The sequence below is a fragment of the Pelodiscus sinensis genome, chromosome 27 (assembly GCF_049634645.1).
Source record: "Pelodiscus sinensis isolate JC-2024 chromosome 27, ASM4963464v1, whole genome shotgun sequence".
Taxonomy (NCBI): domain Eukaryota; kingdom Metazoa; phylum Chordata; order Testudines; family Trionychidae; genus Pelodiscus; species Pelodiscus sinensis.
In genome coordinates this window covers 6,699,809-6,717,367 of record NC_134737.1, presented here as the reverse complement: position 1 = coordinate 6,717,367, position 17,559 = coordinate 6,699,809, and the positions used below count along the sequence as shown (strand labels likewise).

The window sequence follows — 17,559 nt, the reverse complement described above, 5'->3', positions numbered from 1 at the left end:
AGGAAGGGAATTAGATTCTTTCAGTTGCTCCCCTACGGCGGTCTACGCTATGGGGTTTTCCCAGGATACGGGAGAGTTCCCGGAAACACACTGCTAGGTCTAGGGAACGCATGTGCTCTTCTGCCTTTTTGGGGGGGAGGGGCGGCGGAGGGGCAGGCAGAAGAGCAGATGCGCTCCTTTGGCAGCACTGTCTTCCTCCTTCCATGAGGAAGAAGGGCTCTTCCAAAAGAGGAGGCTTTTCCAAAATTTGGCCCTGTGTAGATGGGCCAAATTTCGGAAAAGCTTCCCCCCAAAAATCAGAAAAAGGTATGCAAATCGTGGAGCGCAATTTGCGTACCTTTTTCCAATAGATCAGTGTAGTCTAAACTCAACCTGACTGGCAGGCACTGAGCGCGCAAAACTGCTCTGGCCAAAGGACCCACTTAGCAGCAGCAAATAGAAAATAAAGCATAAATCTTGCAAAGGATATAGATGAATAGATTTACAACGAATGGTCCTGCAGCATCTTAGAGAACAAAAAATGCAGCTGGCATTATGAGCTTTTGTTGGCACAACCCACTTCTGATGAAAGCTACCATCTTCATTTTTTATTTGTTTCTAAGGTGCTGCAGGACCATTCACTGTTTTAAGTTTTTTCAGTTACAGACTAACATGGCTACAGTCCTGAGTGTTTCAGATATCACTGTTCATCACAATACAAAAAATCACATGCAGGAGAGCTACTAGACACTGGAAAAAATAGCTACTGCCTTTGAACAGCAGAAAAATTACACAAGGCATATTTATGGGTTATAAAAGCCCTTTTATAAAGCCATTTTTAAACAAAACCAAAAAGTTTACAAAAGAAAATAAAAGATACAGAAGAATAAGTTGCTTAATATATTCCAAAAAGAGAAAAATAAGAGGGGACACAATTCCAACATGCTGAACGATAAAGGATTCTTTTTCTTGTTTGTTTTTGTTTTTAATACAAAATACAAGCGAAGGATACACATACTTAAACAGAGCTCGGGAGCAGGTACGCAGTCCTGGGAACCCCTCAATAAAAGCAAAGCAGGGTTTTGTTACTTTTTTCTTCTTTGCAGGTACATACAGAGACTGGAATATGTAAAATTAAGTAGCACAAAAGACCATCACACAATTCTACCAATGCAGTTGCATCTATAATTCACGAACATGGTCAACGAAGTCATGTTCACTTCAACCCCTTAAAAATTTTTAAATAAAGCATTAATGTTACATTCAAACTTAACTCCTAGTACCATGCTGCAGATCTCATATTGTCAAGCAAGGACTGCCAACCCTTATAGGGGGTTTATGCCCAGCAATGACAGTGTCATGTTTAGCAACACTCTCAGGTAACGGACCAGTAGAAAAAGTCCTTTATTTGCAGCCCCCCCCCCCCCCCCAACCCTTTCCTTTTTCTGGTCACTAATAGGCAAGAGGCGCAGAACCTGATGAGGGCTTACTTTAACAAAAGCCCAATGGTGTTGTGAACACTGAAGATAATTATTCATTGCATACCACTGAGTGGTGCCTTGCTGAAATTATGGGCTCAATGCCCAACTTGGAGTCTCTTCTGCATTTATTTCAGGGTAGTTATGTAGGGCTTTTATGACATGTTCATGGTGAAACAAGTTATGTAGCTCTTATTTACAATTTCTGTAACAATTGCTTCTGCAGGAAAAAGTAAAACTCACAAATTTCCAGAAGAGAGGGATAAAATTATCAGACACTCCCATGCGCGCGCACACACACTTGCGCACTCACACACAAAATACTCCAGGGGCATTCACACACATGGGTGTGGCTTACGCTGATTATTTCTTCATCCCACCCTGCCCCTCCCAATATATATAAATATATATGTAACCCTGACCCCGACATACAAAGCATATGCACAATGGTGTCTTGCAGTCACACTGAGCATGCTCAGACTGATGGAACCATTCAATTCCCTGAAGTGGTCCGGGGCAGGCAGCTAACAGAGATCTTTCCAATAGTGGTTGATACATTGAGTCAGCATATAGTGAGAACTTGACTAGGCTTAGAAAGAGAAACATTTGCATTTTTATAAAGATTTTAATGAAAGAGAATGTTCAAATGCCAGGCATCAACGGACATGGGAAATGTAAAAGGAGGACATGGTAGATTCTGGGAGATGCTTTCCAAAGACACTATCACTGTTTGTAATTGGTGTCAGATGCACTAACATCCACTTTGCAGTAGTGAAAGTCAGAAATTTGTTTTTGAAAAACCATGTTCATCAATAGGATTTGTTATAAAAATAAACCTTCTACAGACAAGTTACATGAAGCAAAGCACCAATTCTACAGCTTAAAAGCTTCCAGCATGTTGGTTTCTCCTTAGCCGAATGGTCCACTGTACATGTGGGTTAGCAGCTGTTGCCAAATACCTTCTGTTCCCACCCCTGGACAAACAGTTCTTTGCTTCCTGTGCAGCTACCTGGTGGTGCAGAAACTGAGCATGCTTTTAGAACAAATTACCTACCCTTCCATTCACCCCAGGTCAGCAGTGGATATACTAGAGGAAGTAAACCATTTGCCCTCCCCAACACACTTCTCTGCTTCAATATGATAGTTTGATCTTACTTATTAAAAGCCTCCTAAGCGGCCCATACATTTAAATTCTGCTTTCACCCTCCACTCTAAACCCTAACCCCATCTAATTTTAACTTAAATTCCTCTGTTGAAAGGAATTGACACGTATGTTGAATTTATATAATCAATTTGAACAGAAATTCGATAAAGCTATATTTGATATTAAGATTTAGTGCACCCATTTCCAAACATCAATGAAATCTTGCTTGTACACCTTTGTTGGCCACACGTAATGGCCTGTTAAAGACATTACTATTTGTATACAAATGCAAACTCAAATCTCATGGGGTCCCAAAGCAGAAAGCTCAAAAGGTACCTGGCAGAAGTTAATGGATAAGCTGCCATTTTAGGATGGGGACCAGGACAGGTGCTAGATTATTTGCAACTCTGGAGTAAGTCCATTCATTTCAGTGGAGATGCTCCAAAGGTACACCTAGGCAACAGATCATAATTCATCCAAGGTACTTAACCCTTTACTGATCTGGGGAGATGGGCAGGAGAGAACAGCAATCTGTTTTGTTCATTAGAAAACTATTCTGAAGTAGAAACCCAGTCCTATCCTCCCCATAAAAAGAGGTGCCTTGCTACTTTTCTTCACTGAATTAATATGCTTGGAAACAAAACATTTAAAATTACATGCTTAAAAAGTTAGTCTACTGCTAATGAGAAATGCTCAGCCCATCTTAAAAATACCAGCAACTTTGTCTTCACAATTTTCTTCAACCCACAGAAAAAATGAACTGCTCTACTTCCAATTGAGAACGTAACCTGGAGACAAGTGGATCTAGACCACTAGGATTTAGTGTTTGTACGTACTATCGAAACACTAGCCTACTGAGAAACAGTTACAAAAATCCAAACAAAAATGTAGCATTTACATAGTGTTCAGATTGTGACAGATTCAAAATTAAGAACCCTACGATCCTGACATGTCCGCCATTAGTCAAGAATACACAAGCAGAACAACTGAAAGATTCAGGGCCATAATTGCCAGTTATGAGAGAATCCATAGTCCACAGACTTGAGTTTATCAACAGAGGTCAAATATGAACACTTAATTTCCAGGTTTCAGGTACATATATCTCACAGCCTGGACATTAGTTTAACTTTCATTAAAAAAAGGAAAATATGCTTTCATGGAAATAAAACTTGCACCCTTCAGAACAAATTCTGGTCTAAGGGTGAAATGTATTTAGACAATTAAAAAGACATTTAGCTGATTGACCAGATCTACTACTGGAGGCATTCTATTCTTAGGTAAATCTTGTACATTTAAAAACAAAACAAAACAGGTGTGAACCAACAACCCAATAGACAAGAAAGGCTTAAGTGTGTATATTTGTAGTTTGTATTGAGAGGGACCATCTGCATGGACCAGAAAGACAGTCATGGAAGAGCAGGTTACCCAAAAATGTGAATTTATATGCACAGTAGCCACATAGCTGACTGTTTAGAAGTTGGTCATTTAATCTTTTTGTACATTACTAAAGAATTACAGGACTATGAGCTGTAAAGTTTCACTTAAAGATTGCAAGAGACTTTGCTCTCCTAATATTCGGATGGGAAAGTTATACATTCACTTCTTGCTCAAGACAGTCATATCACAGTCCAGCCTGAAGTTGTACTGCCAAAAAAGTTAAACCCCTAAGAATAGAGATTTATTATGAAAACACTGGTAGCCTTTATGACAGTGGCAAAGATAGTCTCAATTAGAGAACTTAAAATGCATACGCCAAGGTAAAATACAGCCTCCCAATTAAGTTAACAGCTATGAATCAGGTAAAAACAACTTGGCTGCAAGCTGTCTTTTTAGCTCAGTGACATTAGGCTCCGTGGGATACTCTGCCAGTTCTCCTCCCAGATCATAGTAGTGCGTCCCGTCTGAAAGCTTTCAGAAATCCAACAAGCTTAAAAATCCAGTAACACGTACCCCAGAAATCCAACTCTCTGTCTTGTTACCTTGAAGAGGCTGGTTTAAGAACACATACAATTCACCTCATTGACTGAAAAGATTATGACTGTCAAGCTTGCCAGCTAGGAGAGAACGTGCAAGGTAGATAGAAAGCATAAAGGGTTAAAAAGGTGTCAAGTCTAGTTTCTTATATTTCCACCAACAAATACTGTAGTCCCCGTATCAAGACTTCAAGGAAAAATCCTGTGTACTTTTATTCATAAGGGTTAAAGGAGATATGGCTGCTTTGAAAGAAACACATTAAAATGCCACTGCACTGACATCAAGTGTATTGAATTTGGTGGGACAGTCTGCTTTTGTTATGCACCACAGTCCTGCTACTACCCTGCCATCAACACAGTTCCCTCCTAGTTTTATCCTGTTAGTGCGCCAATTCCTACTCAGCCAGTGTTTTGGCTTAGGTAGCAGAATGCTGACTACTTTAGGCGCAGACATCGGGGTGTGAGAACAGCATAAAAAGCAGTCCACACTGCAGGAAGGAGAAGAAATGGAACTGATGATGGGATAAAGTTATGTTCTATACTGGTGGGAGTCTGCCATCCAAACACTACAGCTGAAGAGGGTTGAGAGGTATGACTACATAGCCTTTCTGAGGACAGACGGAAAGAGAGGAGAGAAACACTTAAGCATGACTCATGGGATCTGAGACTGTGGCCTTACAGGAATCCATCACTTCAAATTTATAAAATGACCACCCTCCCTCCCCCCAAAACTAGAGTTTAGTCTGAGATTAAGTCAATTTTTTTGCATAAAATGATTTTAAGGAATAAAAGCCTCCCGTGATACCATAAGTAAACTAAGCTTTAAAATTGTTTTACACTCTCCCTCCCATGCTCTGCCTAACTATATCCAGCCATGAAGTGACAGGGATAACGGGTTTGAGCAGCTGGTGGGTTGCAGGTCTGAAGCCTAAGGAACGCAGTTTGCCAAGAGCAGAATGCAATTCTACCCAGTCAAAAGCAAATGGTATCCTGTCCTTATTGGATGAGTCCTTTCTGAAGGATGAAACACAAAAGTAAGACTCCAGAATATTCCCTATTAAAATAGTTGCATGAACCCAACAAGCTCAGATATGGGTAATTATGGTCTTATTTAGAATTCATTAATCTCCTTTTTTTGTGAGGGAAGTTGTCAACTGAAAACACGTGCTAAAAGGTGAATTTGTTGAGTGTTCCAATAAGGAACAGTAGTTTTGAAGGACCCTTTCCAGCTTTGGGAAATCTGTTACTTGATTTGCAAATATAATTCCAAGCAGCAGCCTCATATGTTATTGCTTCAAAACTGCAACATCCCTTCAAAATATGTATTTTTAGTAAGTGATCCATTTATTACTTTTAAATGGTTTTCAGATTTGGTGGGAGACAAGAATGGATTGGCCAATGGAGAACAGTGATAAAAAAAATTACTGTATAAGGGTTCTCTCTTTATAAAAGGACACTGTATTAAACAATTCAAAATAAAGACAGCATTCAAAGCCCATGAGTCAAGCCACAGCCAAAACCGTGTTCTACCCCTAAGTAAGTTTTCTTTTCCTCTTTTTATTTTATTTTTTTAAAAAAACAAAACAATCTCCCCAAACTGCCATTTAATCTTCACCAGAGGCTGCTTCATCATCAGACCCTTCATCCCCTGATTTCTCTGGAGGAGGGCTAGATGATTTTTTCTTTTCTGGTGGGCTTTCAGGCTCTTCATCTTCTTCTTTGGGGGATGGGGTCTTCTCTTTCGATGCCTTTGAGGCTGTAGGGCGGCCTGCCTTCCCTTTGCCTTTCACCGGACTGGGTGTCACTGTAGAAAACAAAACACTAGTTTCATGAGATTGGCTACAATTACCTAAGAATTCATACAACCTCTACTTGGAAAATGTATTATCCAAACCAAATCCAGGTTTTTTTTGGTAAGACGATACTTGTAAAGATGAGTTCTACATTAGTGCTTTTGGAGCAACAAACTGCATTCATGTGAATAATGATGCCATAGCCGAAGTAACAGATGATCTAATCAATGAGAAAGCAGCAGAAGGAAAGCAATTGAAAAGAAAAAAAGCCATAATTTTCATAAGGTTTGTCAATATCACAGATAGGTTTCATTAACAGAAAGCAAGCTTCTGCAGAATACCCCAAATGTTCCTCAAAATGAGGGACTTCACTCACTGTAATGACAATGTTACCAGTACTATGAAGGAAGGATATCCTTGATTTCATAGGTGAGGTTATTCACATCCGAAAAATAGTTTTGTGAAGCACTAGTTACACAAGCATTACCTACACAAAAGAAACAAAATCTTACAACACTACAGCTTTCTGTTATTAATTTTACTTTAGGTTTCACCTTGAGTTTGTCACTTACGTCAGCCCGCTCTGGAGCTGGGTTTGAAAACTAAGAGGCACCATCTTTGGTGCAAGTGAATGTCAAACCTACTTATGGTTAACTTCATCCTGGGAGATCTGAGAGAATTATTTCAGGAGCAGGCTACCATTTTATTATGAATCCATTTGACACTTTGTAGGCATTTGGAGGAAAACAAAGGTGCCTGATAGTAAAATGTCCTTTTTAAATCTGTTATGCAAAGTTACTGAAGAGTCTTATGAACTCAAAGGAAAGTGTTTTGAAGAGAGGTGTTTCTAAGAGAGGCTTAAAAACCATTCAATTGCAAGATTTAATAACCTGCTGAATGGCAGCACTGTGGTATGAGCCAAGCAGCTACCTGCAGTACAAAAGCTGATGGTACGGCTAGACTGCAGGAGTTTTTCAGGATTCCGGAGATATCCCAGAAAAACTCTTCTGCATCTAGGGATGCGTTTGTTCTTCCGCTTCCTTTACTGGAAGAGCAACCATGATCTTTCGGTCACCCCTATTTTCCTCTTTCCACGAGGAATAAGGGGGCTTCCAAAAGAAGCAGGTTTTCTGACATTTGGTCTGGTCTAGACAAGTCAAATGTTGGAAAAACCTCTTCCTACAGAAGAATTGGGGGGAAAAAAGCAGCAGTATAAGAGTTGGGGATAGCAAGTGATGGAGGAGGAGAATAGAGAGGGCAGGGCTTCAAGTAAGCGGCAGGACTGTAAATCTTGGCTTGTTCTGTCATTTAAGAAGTGATCTTGGGTGTAAAAAGGTTGGAGACCACTGTTTTAGGCTAACTTTTCTCATGCTTATGGTCAGCTAGAAAAGTGGAATAAAAATGCATTCAGTAATATGAATATCTATGCACCTCTATATACCTATGTCTACATTCAGAGGTCATTTAGGCCCAAGTATCAACTACTTTAAGTCACCACAGGACAAGTGGTCTGGCTGGACAAAGAACTCAGGGAGTTCTCATCCCCACACTGCCACTTGCATAATCTTTTGGGTCTCAAATTCCATACCAATAAAATTGATTTAATGTCATCTACTTCACAAGGCAGTTGATCAATTTTGGAATGCTAAATATTTAAAATAATCTAATTATTCCTTACTAGTCTCCAGAAATATTATGAAAATCATTAGGAAAAAAGTAACATTTACACACTCAGACACTTGCCAACTGATCCTTACAATTTCAGAAATGAGTATTTTTGCAGCAAGTGGCTTCCCAACCAATAAGCTCACCTGTAGCTTTTAGCCTGGGCTTAGGCATTTTCTTTTCTTTCCTCTCTGGCTTTGATTTCTTGGCCACCTTTTTTTTGTTCTTTTTTGAACTGCCATAATCACTGTCATCATCATCTTCCACGAGGAAGTCTTCATCACTGCCAGAATCTTCTGTATGGATAGAGGAAGGAAGTGTGTATTTCTGAAGAATACTTTAATCTCTTACGCGCAAAGAAAGGAAGTGGTCTAGCAATTAGACTGGGAGTAGGTGAACAGGAGAGCAGTAATTCAAGACTTTAGTGTAGAAATCATTTTACCACTTTTCCAGAGTTTATCTGTAAATATTTCATAGCACAAGACTTAAAGTTGTAAAGAAACAGAGCTTCAAGTCAAGCCCTGAGCAAAGAAGTGCACAAGAGAAAAATAGGACTCATGTTACAATACAGTAATTGTGTTCTGGGGAAATTATGCACCATTGCTTGTGCACAGAATTCATGTCACCTGCATATTTGTTTCCCACAGAAAAATGATTGACAGGGAAGCAAAGTGAAGCTGGCAAGAGCAGTCACACACCACTCACATTTCAAGTACCCAGAGCAGCTGGCAGAGAGGTAAGTCACAGGGATGTTCGCGTGTAACTGTTTAACCGATAAGCTAATGCTTATCCATTAATGATGTTGGTTACACTCAGCCGGCTCCCAGGTAGGCAGCTTTGTTGCAGCAGGGCACCAAAGCCTCCTCCCCAGGAGCCTTCCCGTAGACCAGCAGGAGCTGGCCACCTAGTTCCCAGGGAAACTTTGTGGGCTCTGCAGTATAAAGCTTATTTATGCTTTATACTGCAGTTTGCAGCGTGTAACCACTGAGATTGTCAGTGACTCCTACCCTAAGCCAGGATCAAATACTAGTTCTGGCTGGGCTAGATAGAGGCAAGAGAAGACAGACTCCTCTTTCCCTGCATAGAGTGGCTGAGCCTCCCAGAAACCTCGCCCAGCAGCAGAAAGTTCAGCACACACCATCCCTATTTTCTGCCATTGGATGGGGAGAGTGGATCCCCAACTGCAGGGGCCACTGTATGAGGGGAGCTGTTACCCATTCACCTGAGTCCCATGCATTGGGGCCTCTCATACACAGAGAAAAGAACGGTTACTTACCTGTAACTGTTGTTCTTCGAGATGTGTTGCTCATGTCCATTCAAAGTAGGTGTGCGCGCCGCGTGCGCCACGTCTTCCGGAGCGTTTTCCCTAGTGGTACCCGTAGCGCCGGCGGGGCGCCCCCTGGAGTGGCGCCGCCATGGCGGGGCATAAGTACCCCTTGCCAGCGCTGCCCCACCTCAGTTCCTTCTTGCCCGATACTCCGATGAAGGGGAGGTAGGGTGGGAATCGAATGGACATGAGCAACACATCTCGAAGAACAACAGTTACAGGTAAGTAACCGTTCTTTTCTTCGAGTGGTTGCTCATGTCCATTCGAAGTAGGTGACTACCAAGCTAACCCCAAGGAGGAGAGGTCGGAACAGTCATAGCGCCAGAGTCATAAAGGAAGGTGAACAATAAAGACATTTATTTGAACAAATAAACCATGACAAGTCACCAACCCAGAACAAAGACAACCAGATCTATATATTTACATCACAGATTCGAGGACTGCAGAGCCCACCCTTGCATTCTCCCTGGCCTGTTGAGGTAGCGCATAATGTGTTGCAAACGTATGGCGGGAAGACCAGGTGGCTGCCCTGCAAATTTCTGTGATAGGTACTTTGGCACCAAAGGCTACCGAGGACGCCTGCGCCCTGGTAGAGTGTGCCTTCACCCTGGGTGGGGTTTTACCAGCCAGTTGATAACACTCTGCTACACACTGCACCACCCATCATGATAACCTTTGCGTGGAAATAGGTGAACCTTTCCCCTTTATCCCCAGATGCAACAAACAATTGTTGGGATTTACAGAAGGGCTTGGTTCGGTCAATACAAAAGGCCAGCGCTCGCTTGGCATCCAGAGAGTGTAGGACACGCTCTTTAGGGGACGCGTGAGGTTTAGGGAAGAACACCGGTAAATAAATCTCCTGAGATAGGTGAAAGGGAGAAACCACCTTCGGGAGGAAGGTTGGATGAGGTTGTAGCCTTACGTTATCATGTGAAAAAACAAGGTAGGGCGGCTCTACAGTCAGCACCCTTAACTCTGATACCCTTCTAGCAGACGTAATGGCTACTATGAAAGCAACCTTCAATGAAAGGTGCTTCAGTGAACATGTAGCCAAAGGCTTGAAAGGAGGGAACATCAGCCTGTGAAGGACCAGGTTGAGGTTCCATTCAGGGTATGGAGCCCTCACCGAGGGGTAAAATTTCTCCAAACCAGTAAGAAACCTTTTAACCACCTGGTTAGAAAAGAGAGAGGTTCCTGCCGTACCAACATGGAAGGCAGAGAGAGACGCCACATGGACTTTAATAGAAGAAAAGGACAGGCCAGAAGAACGGAGTTGAAAGAGATAGTCGAGAATAGTTGGAATGGGGCCGAGGACAGTTGTACTCCTCTCCAGGAAGCCCAAGACGAGAAGCGCCACCACTTGGCAGCGTACGACCGTCTAGTAGAGGGCTTCCTGCTGCTAAGGAGCACCATCTGTACATGTGGGGAACATTCCCTCTCTGGTTGGTTCAACCACGGATAAACCAGGCCGTTAGGTGAAGAGACCGGAGATCCGGGTGAACCATTACCCCCTCGTCCCAAGGTTGGGTTAGCAGATCCTGAACTGGAGGGAGTGCTATAGGGTCTTGGGTCAGCATGCCCACCAGGATAGGGAACCAGAACTGCCTGGGCCACCTGGGGGCTATGAGGATGATCGAGGACCTGAAAGTTCTCGCTCTGGTCAATACCCTGGAAACTAGTGGAAATGGGGGAAAAGCATAGAGAATGCCCTTTGGCCACATGGTCGTCAGGGCATCCCCCAGGGAATATTTCCCCAGCCCCAGCAGGGAACAGTAGTTCCTGCATTTCGCATTGCATGCCGAGGCAAACAGGTCTAGGTGGGGATAGCCCCACCTGTGGAAAACTTGGCTGAGGACAGAGTCCTTGAGTGACCACTCGTGGGCTCCAAAGGATCTGCTCAGTGTGTCTGCAAGTAGATTTTTGCACCCGGGGAGGTACTCTGCCTGAGGCGTGATATTGTGGGTGACACACAGGTGCCATAGACGCAGGGCCTCCTTGCACAGGGGTGGCGAACGCGCCCCACCCTGCTGCAGTGTTGTCCATACGTACCAGGATGGAGCGGTGGGAGAGCCTCGGCAGGAATGCTTCGCAAGCGCTCCTCGCCGCCCGCAGTTCCCGGACGTTGATGTGCAGCGACCGTTCGGAAGGGGACCAGAAGCCCTGAGTTCTGTGGCACCCGAGGTGTGCACCCCATCCCAGGTCGGACGCATCGGTGACCAACGTCAGCGAGGGGGGAGGGGCGTTGAAGGGAACCCCGCTGCGCACCACAGATTCCTGGGTCCACCAGAGTAGGGAGTCCAGAATGTCCGGGGGCACTGATACTATGGAGTCCCATAGACCCTTGGACTGGCAGAAGGCCTTCACCAACCACGCCTGCAGAGGTCTCATCCTCATCCTGGCATGTCGCACCGTGTAAGTGCATGCCGCCATATGTCCCAGGAGCTTGGAGCAGACCCAAGAAGTGGTAATGGGGGAAATTAGTTCTGAAATCAGCTCCACTATGGAGAGGAACCTGCTGTGGGGCAGGAACGCTCTTGCCACCGTCGCATCGAGGAGGGCTCCCAGAAACTCTATGCTCTGGGAGGGGGTCAGGGATGACTTCTCGACATTTATCATGAGCCCTAACCTTAGCAAGAGAGCTCTTATGAGTGATACGTGAGCTTCCACCTGCTCGTACAAGCGACCTCGGATTAACCAGTCATCGAGGTACGGGAACACGTGTACCCCTCGATTGCGCAGAAAAGCGGCAACCACAGCCATACATTTTGTGAATACCCTTGGTGCAGTACATAACCCAAAGGGTCCAAAAGGGCCACTGCGGACGAGGGGGCCACATCTGCTGTTTGTGGTCCCTCCGGTGCCTGGATCTGGACCTGTGGGTTGAGGAAGCTCCCGAAGACCCTGACCGCACCGACACCACGTCCGAATTTGAAGAGCAATCGGATTCAGGCCAAGGGGGAGCCAACGAGGAGTGAGGTGCAAACTTGGCCATCGACTCCGGCTTGCCCGCGTGGGCGCGGCGACGACATGCCATCTGAGGTACCGGGGGACTCATGTCTGGTGCCGTAAGGGCCGCTGATGACTGTGGCACGGGGGACCGAGACCCGGTGCGGCGAACTCCGCTGAAGCAGACAACTGTGGCACTGGGGTGCTCAAGCCCAGTGCTGTTTGCGTCGTCATTTGCGGCACCAAGGTGCTCAGGCTCGGTGTCGGTTGCGATGCCTGGAGTTGCGGCACCGGGGTGCCTAGGACTAGTGCCAAATGCACCGCATGCAGCTGCGGCACCGGGGTGCCCAGGCCCGGTGCCGGTTGCACCGACTGAAGCTGCGGCACCGGGGTGCCGATTGTGTGGCCAGCAGGTATGGCACCGAGGTGCTCAGGCTCGATGCCGACTGAGTCATGCCCGACTGGAACGGTACCAGGGTGCCCAAGCCCGGTACCAGGGTAGACCACTGGGTCGATGCTGGTGCCAATGACAGCACAGAGACGGACGCCGACTCCTGGGAGGCCACATGGCCATGGGGGTATGGCACCGGTATGGCCAAGCGGGGCTCTGACAACTTGGAGAGCAATGACCTGCCATGGCTCAAAGCTCCCTGAGAATGACGATTCGGCGTCGTGAAGGGTGCCGTAGTAGTAGCAGGAGCCTACCCCACCGGGGTTGGTCCCGACGCATAAGCCACTGTAGCATGCCGACCCTGGCCATGCAAGGGCGACGGCGGTGCCCTCCGAGCTTGCATCGTGGGCGACCTCGACCCGTCCGAGTCAACCGACAACGGTGGGGAGGTCATAAGGCTTATTGGGTCCTGCGCCGCTTTAACCGTGTCCAGCGTAGACGGGCGATGAGAGGGCAGGCAACCAGGGCTCACTAGACCCCCTCAGTGCCGACGGTGCCCCGGAGGGGAAACACGTACCGGTGAACTGCCGGTGCGGTTTACAGCCGACATCAGCTTCTTAGACGGAGACCTGCCCTGGGACTTCTTCACCCTCTTAGATGGTGGAGAGTGAGACCGGTGCTGGGATCATGACATCGATGCCCAGTGCCTGTGTGCGGCCTCGCGCGTGGAGGCCGGTGCGCTGTGCACTGCAGGCTGATCCAGCGGTGCCCGTTGAAGCGCCGTCTCCATGAGGAGAAGCTTCAAGCGGGAAACTCTTTCTTTCCTCGTACGAGGCTTGAAAGACTTGCAGATTTTGCAGGCAATTGCCAAATGAGCCTCACCCAGACACTTAGGGGGAAGAGGAACTAAAAACAAAAAACCTAGCTATCTAACTACACAACTATTTACAATGTGAGAAACAGGAACCATTAACCATCTAAGCCTAACAGCTATAGAGAGAGAGAGATGCTCCAACGACTGACACAGCAGTAAAAAGGAACTGAGGTGGGGCAGCGCCACCCAGGGGACGCCCCGCCGGCGCTACGGATACCGCTAGGGAAAACGCTCCAGAAGACGTGGTGCACGCAGCGCGCACACCTACTTCGAATGGACATGAGCAACCACTCGAAGAACCCTGTCAATCACCACTCAGTAAATCCACAACCTCCATACCTGAATGCCGCCCCACTGCACCTCAACCCCTACATTCAGAGCTCCTGCCTCCATTTCTGCACCCAGACCACCCCCAACTAAGCTTTCTGTGCTTAAACGTCACACCAGCCCCATACCCTGTATCCACCCCGAATCCCCAAGCCATTGACCCAACTAGCTGAACCCAGGCCCCGCCTCCCCACTGCAGCCCCTCACAAGCAGACCCCTCTGCTGAGCTCAAACCACCATCACCTAGAAGCCCCTGCACCCACAATAAGCCTCCCTCCACATCTAGATCCACTCCATTGAGCTGCCTGCACCCACCACACAGAATCCTCTAACCACACACCTGGATCCCCCCCCACTCTTGGATCCTGCCAGGCTGAACCTGCCTGCCATACACCTGGCATGCCTGGTGCATAGGAGCAAGCCCAGGCCTTGTGCTGTGTCAGGGTCGGATGCAGTCTTATTGCTGAGTGTCCCCCGTGGGGTGGGACCTGGAAAGGCTGAAGGGCTATCTCCCATCTTCGTGCAGCCAGTGACCTGTGCTGTCCACTGCCATGCTGGAGCCTTTCCATTTATTCATCAACAAATATTTATAGAATTTTTTAAAAACTGTGCAGGATTTGTGAGCGCACAGAATCGATGATGGATTGGCGCAAGATGCGCTCAGGAAAAGGACTACAGCTAAACTTAATTCCTTCTTTGAGCAGATATGCCTCAACACTGAAGGCATCACTGAGCCTGTCCGCATCCAATGCCCAAGTAGTAAACTACACTTGGGTCACACTATTCCTTAGTATGTTTTTCATATCACCTCCCACCACACACACACACACACACTTACTCTCCTGGAATGGTGCCTCCTCCTCCTCCTGCTCTTCTTCCTCACTGCCCACATCGTCCATAAGCATCTCTCGTTGCTTGGAAGCTGCTTTGGATGCTGCCTGCCGTTGCTGGCGCACGTTTTTGTGGTCTTCTTTCTCATCCTCACTGTCCTCTGAAATGTAAAATTCACCATGTTGCAACAAAGACTTATGACATACCATGTATTCCTGGCTTGCAATGGGGGATAACAGCAAATTAAAGGCCAAATCATTCCTGATAAAGCAGTACAACTGAGAAGCTTAATGGATAACTCAAAGCTGGTTAGGTGAGTGTGGTCAAGTACTCCCCATATTAAGTGCATCTTTTGATAGGGCTTAAACGCAAGATCCTAACCATTAACTATGAACCTAAGAACTAGGACACTTTTTCATAACAGAAACACTGCCCCAGGAACCTGCACACACCCACTCCTAATACAGAACAGAGCGCTGCTGAGTGACATGTTCCTGAGATCCTTTGCAACGAAAGGTGCTCTATAAAATGTCAGATAGAAACGTAAAAACAAATGTTAACAGCAAATGCTGTTGTATAGATTTCTTTGTACAATATGACCATTATGGTTCTCAAAATAATCAATGACCACTGATTCAAATTGTTCCACATAAGTGTGGCGCTCATAAGATATTTCTCGGATCTAGAACAGAATCTACTGGGAAATACTGTAGTAAGTTATTTTTAACGCTACTTGTTTCCCTCCAGCTGACACATTTAGGCTGTGGAAAAAAACAAGTCTTCACTCTAAGTTAGTAAGCAAAAAGTCAGAGGCAGTTTATTCGAGCAATTGCAAGGGAAGACTGCAGTTGGACAGGGGTCCCTCCTTCCTTAGGCAGATCGTCAAAGAACAAGTATATATATCTTCCCGTTACATACATCAACAGCTAACGGTTATCTGTTTGTTTATACAAACTCCTTCCAGATCTCAAGGTTCCTGCCTAAGTCAGCATTCCATTCTTATCTCCTAAGAGATGGAAGCAGCATCTCTCCTGTGGTTAGGGCTAGGGCTAGCTTGAAACAAACCTGAGATGGCTATGCACAAATCCCCTTTTTCCTTTTCCCTGCTTCTACAAAGCTATAATAAAAATGTGGAAAAACAGAAGAATTGCAACACTAGTGGGGGGTGGGGGGAAATCAGGTCAGGGAACAGCTTCACGCAACAATCCTTGAGCTTCCCCCCTCCTCCCATGTAAGATGCACTTTCACAAAGCTTAGACATGAAAAACTGGGGGCATAGGACAGCAGGGGTTTACATACTTCTCATCTAGAAGTGGTATGCAGGGAAGAAAGCATACATAACTTGCAAGAGAGATGGAGCAGCAAAGAATGTATTTAGTTTCTAACTTCTGATTTTGCTTTCTGGATCTTTGGCAGTCAGTCACATTTAGGCCAAGTTGACACGAATTTCAAGGCAATATAATCAAAACAGTTGTTGAACAGTGAGAAAGATCTTTGTTTTTGTCCTCTTTACCTGCAGCCCTTTTCCTGGATTTGGAGGCTCTCTTGTTCTTATCAGGTTTGGCTTTTTTTCCTTTTTTGCTTTTTTGAGAGCTCTCATAGTCACTGTCAGCTTTGCCATCGTCTGCTCCTAAGTCATCATCCTCGCTGCCGAAATCTTCATCTAGGACAAAATGGTGACAAAATGAAGTCTCAAATTACCTCTGAAAAGGAATCATAAGATGCAGTGGACTAATACTCTTGGTCTCCCTGGCTGAAATTATATTATCCTTCTCACTATCTATGCACCAGAAAAGAAGAAAACCTGATAAGTCCAGGACTAGAAAGAGCAGGAAAATCAAAGCTAGCACCCATATTAAGGTGCAATGGCAGAGCTATGTATTATGAACATTACAATGAAGACATTAAAAGTAAAGGACTAGTGATGCTGACAGAAATAATGTTCCTAATACAAGGATAGTATTCCTAGAACAAGCCTACTTGGCTATGTTAGCAGCTGGGTTTACTACCTGGTGAGTGTGAATCGTCTTTCTTCGTCTTCACATCTTTTTCTTCTGAGTCCTCGCTGCAAAGAAGAGGAGGAGAGTGTTACCACTATTTTAGAGGTTGGATCTGCAGAACTGAGTTAGCCTGTGGTAGGTAGGTGAACCGGTACTTTTTTTTTTTAATTATTTTTAAAAGGCTGACACCTGATGCTTCAGAATCTAAGCTCTCATTTAGAAAAAAACATCTAGTCATTATGGCTGTAAAAATAACCACCTTCAAATTGTGAACCAAGTGTAAAATGGCCGAAACAGCTCTGAGAAATGAGCTGCACAGTTCAGCTCAATTAATCGTTAACTCTGAAATCTAAAGCTACTACTACTGTAATTAGCTAGAAGCAACAGCAGCATGGAGTGAAGTGATTTTCCTTCCTGTGACTTGCTTGTCTCTGTAAGGCAACAGTGGACAGTCTGAAGCCCATTGGGGTACTGTGTGTGGCCTGTGAGACATTTTGTTTACGTTGCCCACATGCAGCGTTGCTAGATTCCACTGGTTTTCATCCTTACTTTAGTAATACTGATTTGAAAAAAACTAACAGGCACATAAAGCAAGCTACGTGCACATTGTAAGAGCCATGTGTTCCCCCTGCATCCAAAGTGCTGTTATGATTCAATCAGCACAGCTTGCAAATTCTAGGTACACAAGCACTATTAGCAAAACTACCCTATCCCAGGAGACCATCTTGGTTATGACAATCTTGCGGCCCACTGTGATGGAGAGCCACTCATGTAGTACACTCACTTATCTAGGTCGCCAGTTACTGGTGTAAAGCTAAGACAGCCATCCCA

The 17,559-nt window shown here is 45.3% G+C and overlaps 1 protein-coding gene across 1 annotated transcript in view; it reads right to left on the bottom strand.

The window, feature by feature from the left end:
* Positions 1–781: 781 nt before the first annotated feature.
* NUCKS1 (nuclear casein kinase and cyclin dependent kinase substrate 1) overlaps positions 782–17,559 on the bottom strand; it is a 35,237-nt gene continuing 18,459 nt past the window's right edge. The window contains exons 4-8 of the mRNA XM_075909925.1: positions 16,738–16,793; positions 16,242–16,391; positions 14,736–14,888; positions 8,179–8,328; positions 782–6,378 (exon numbers count right to left, since the gene is read on the bottom strand). Coding sequence (XP_075766040.1) covers positions 6,179–6,378; positions 8,179–8,328; positions 14,736–14,888; positions 16,242–16,391; positions 16,738–16,793 — 709 coding nt within the window. The 3' untranslated portion in view covers positions 782–6,178. The remainder of the gene's footprint in view (positions 6,379–8,178; positions 8,329–14,735; positions 14,889–16,241; positions 16,392–16,737; positions 16,794–17,559) is intronic.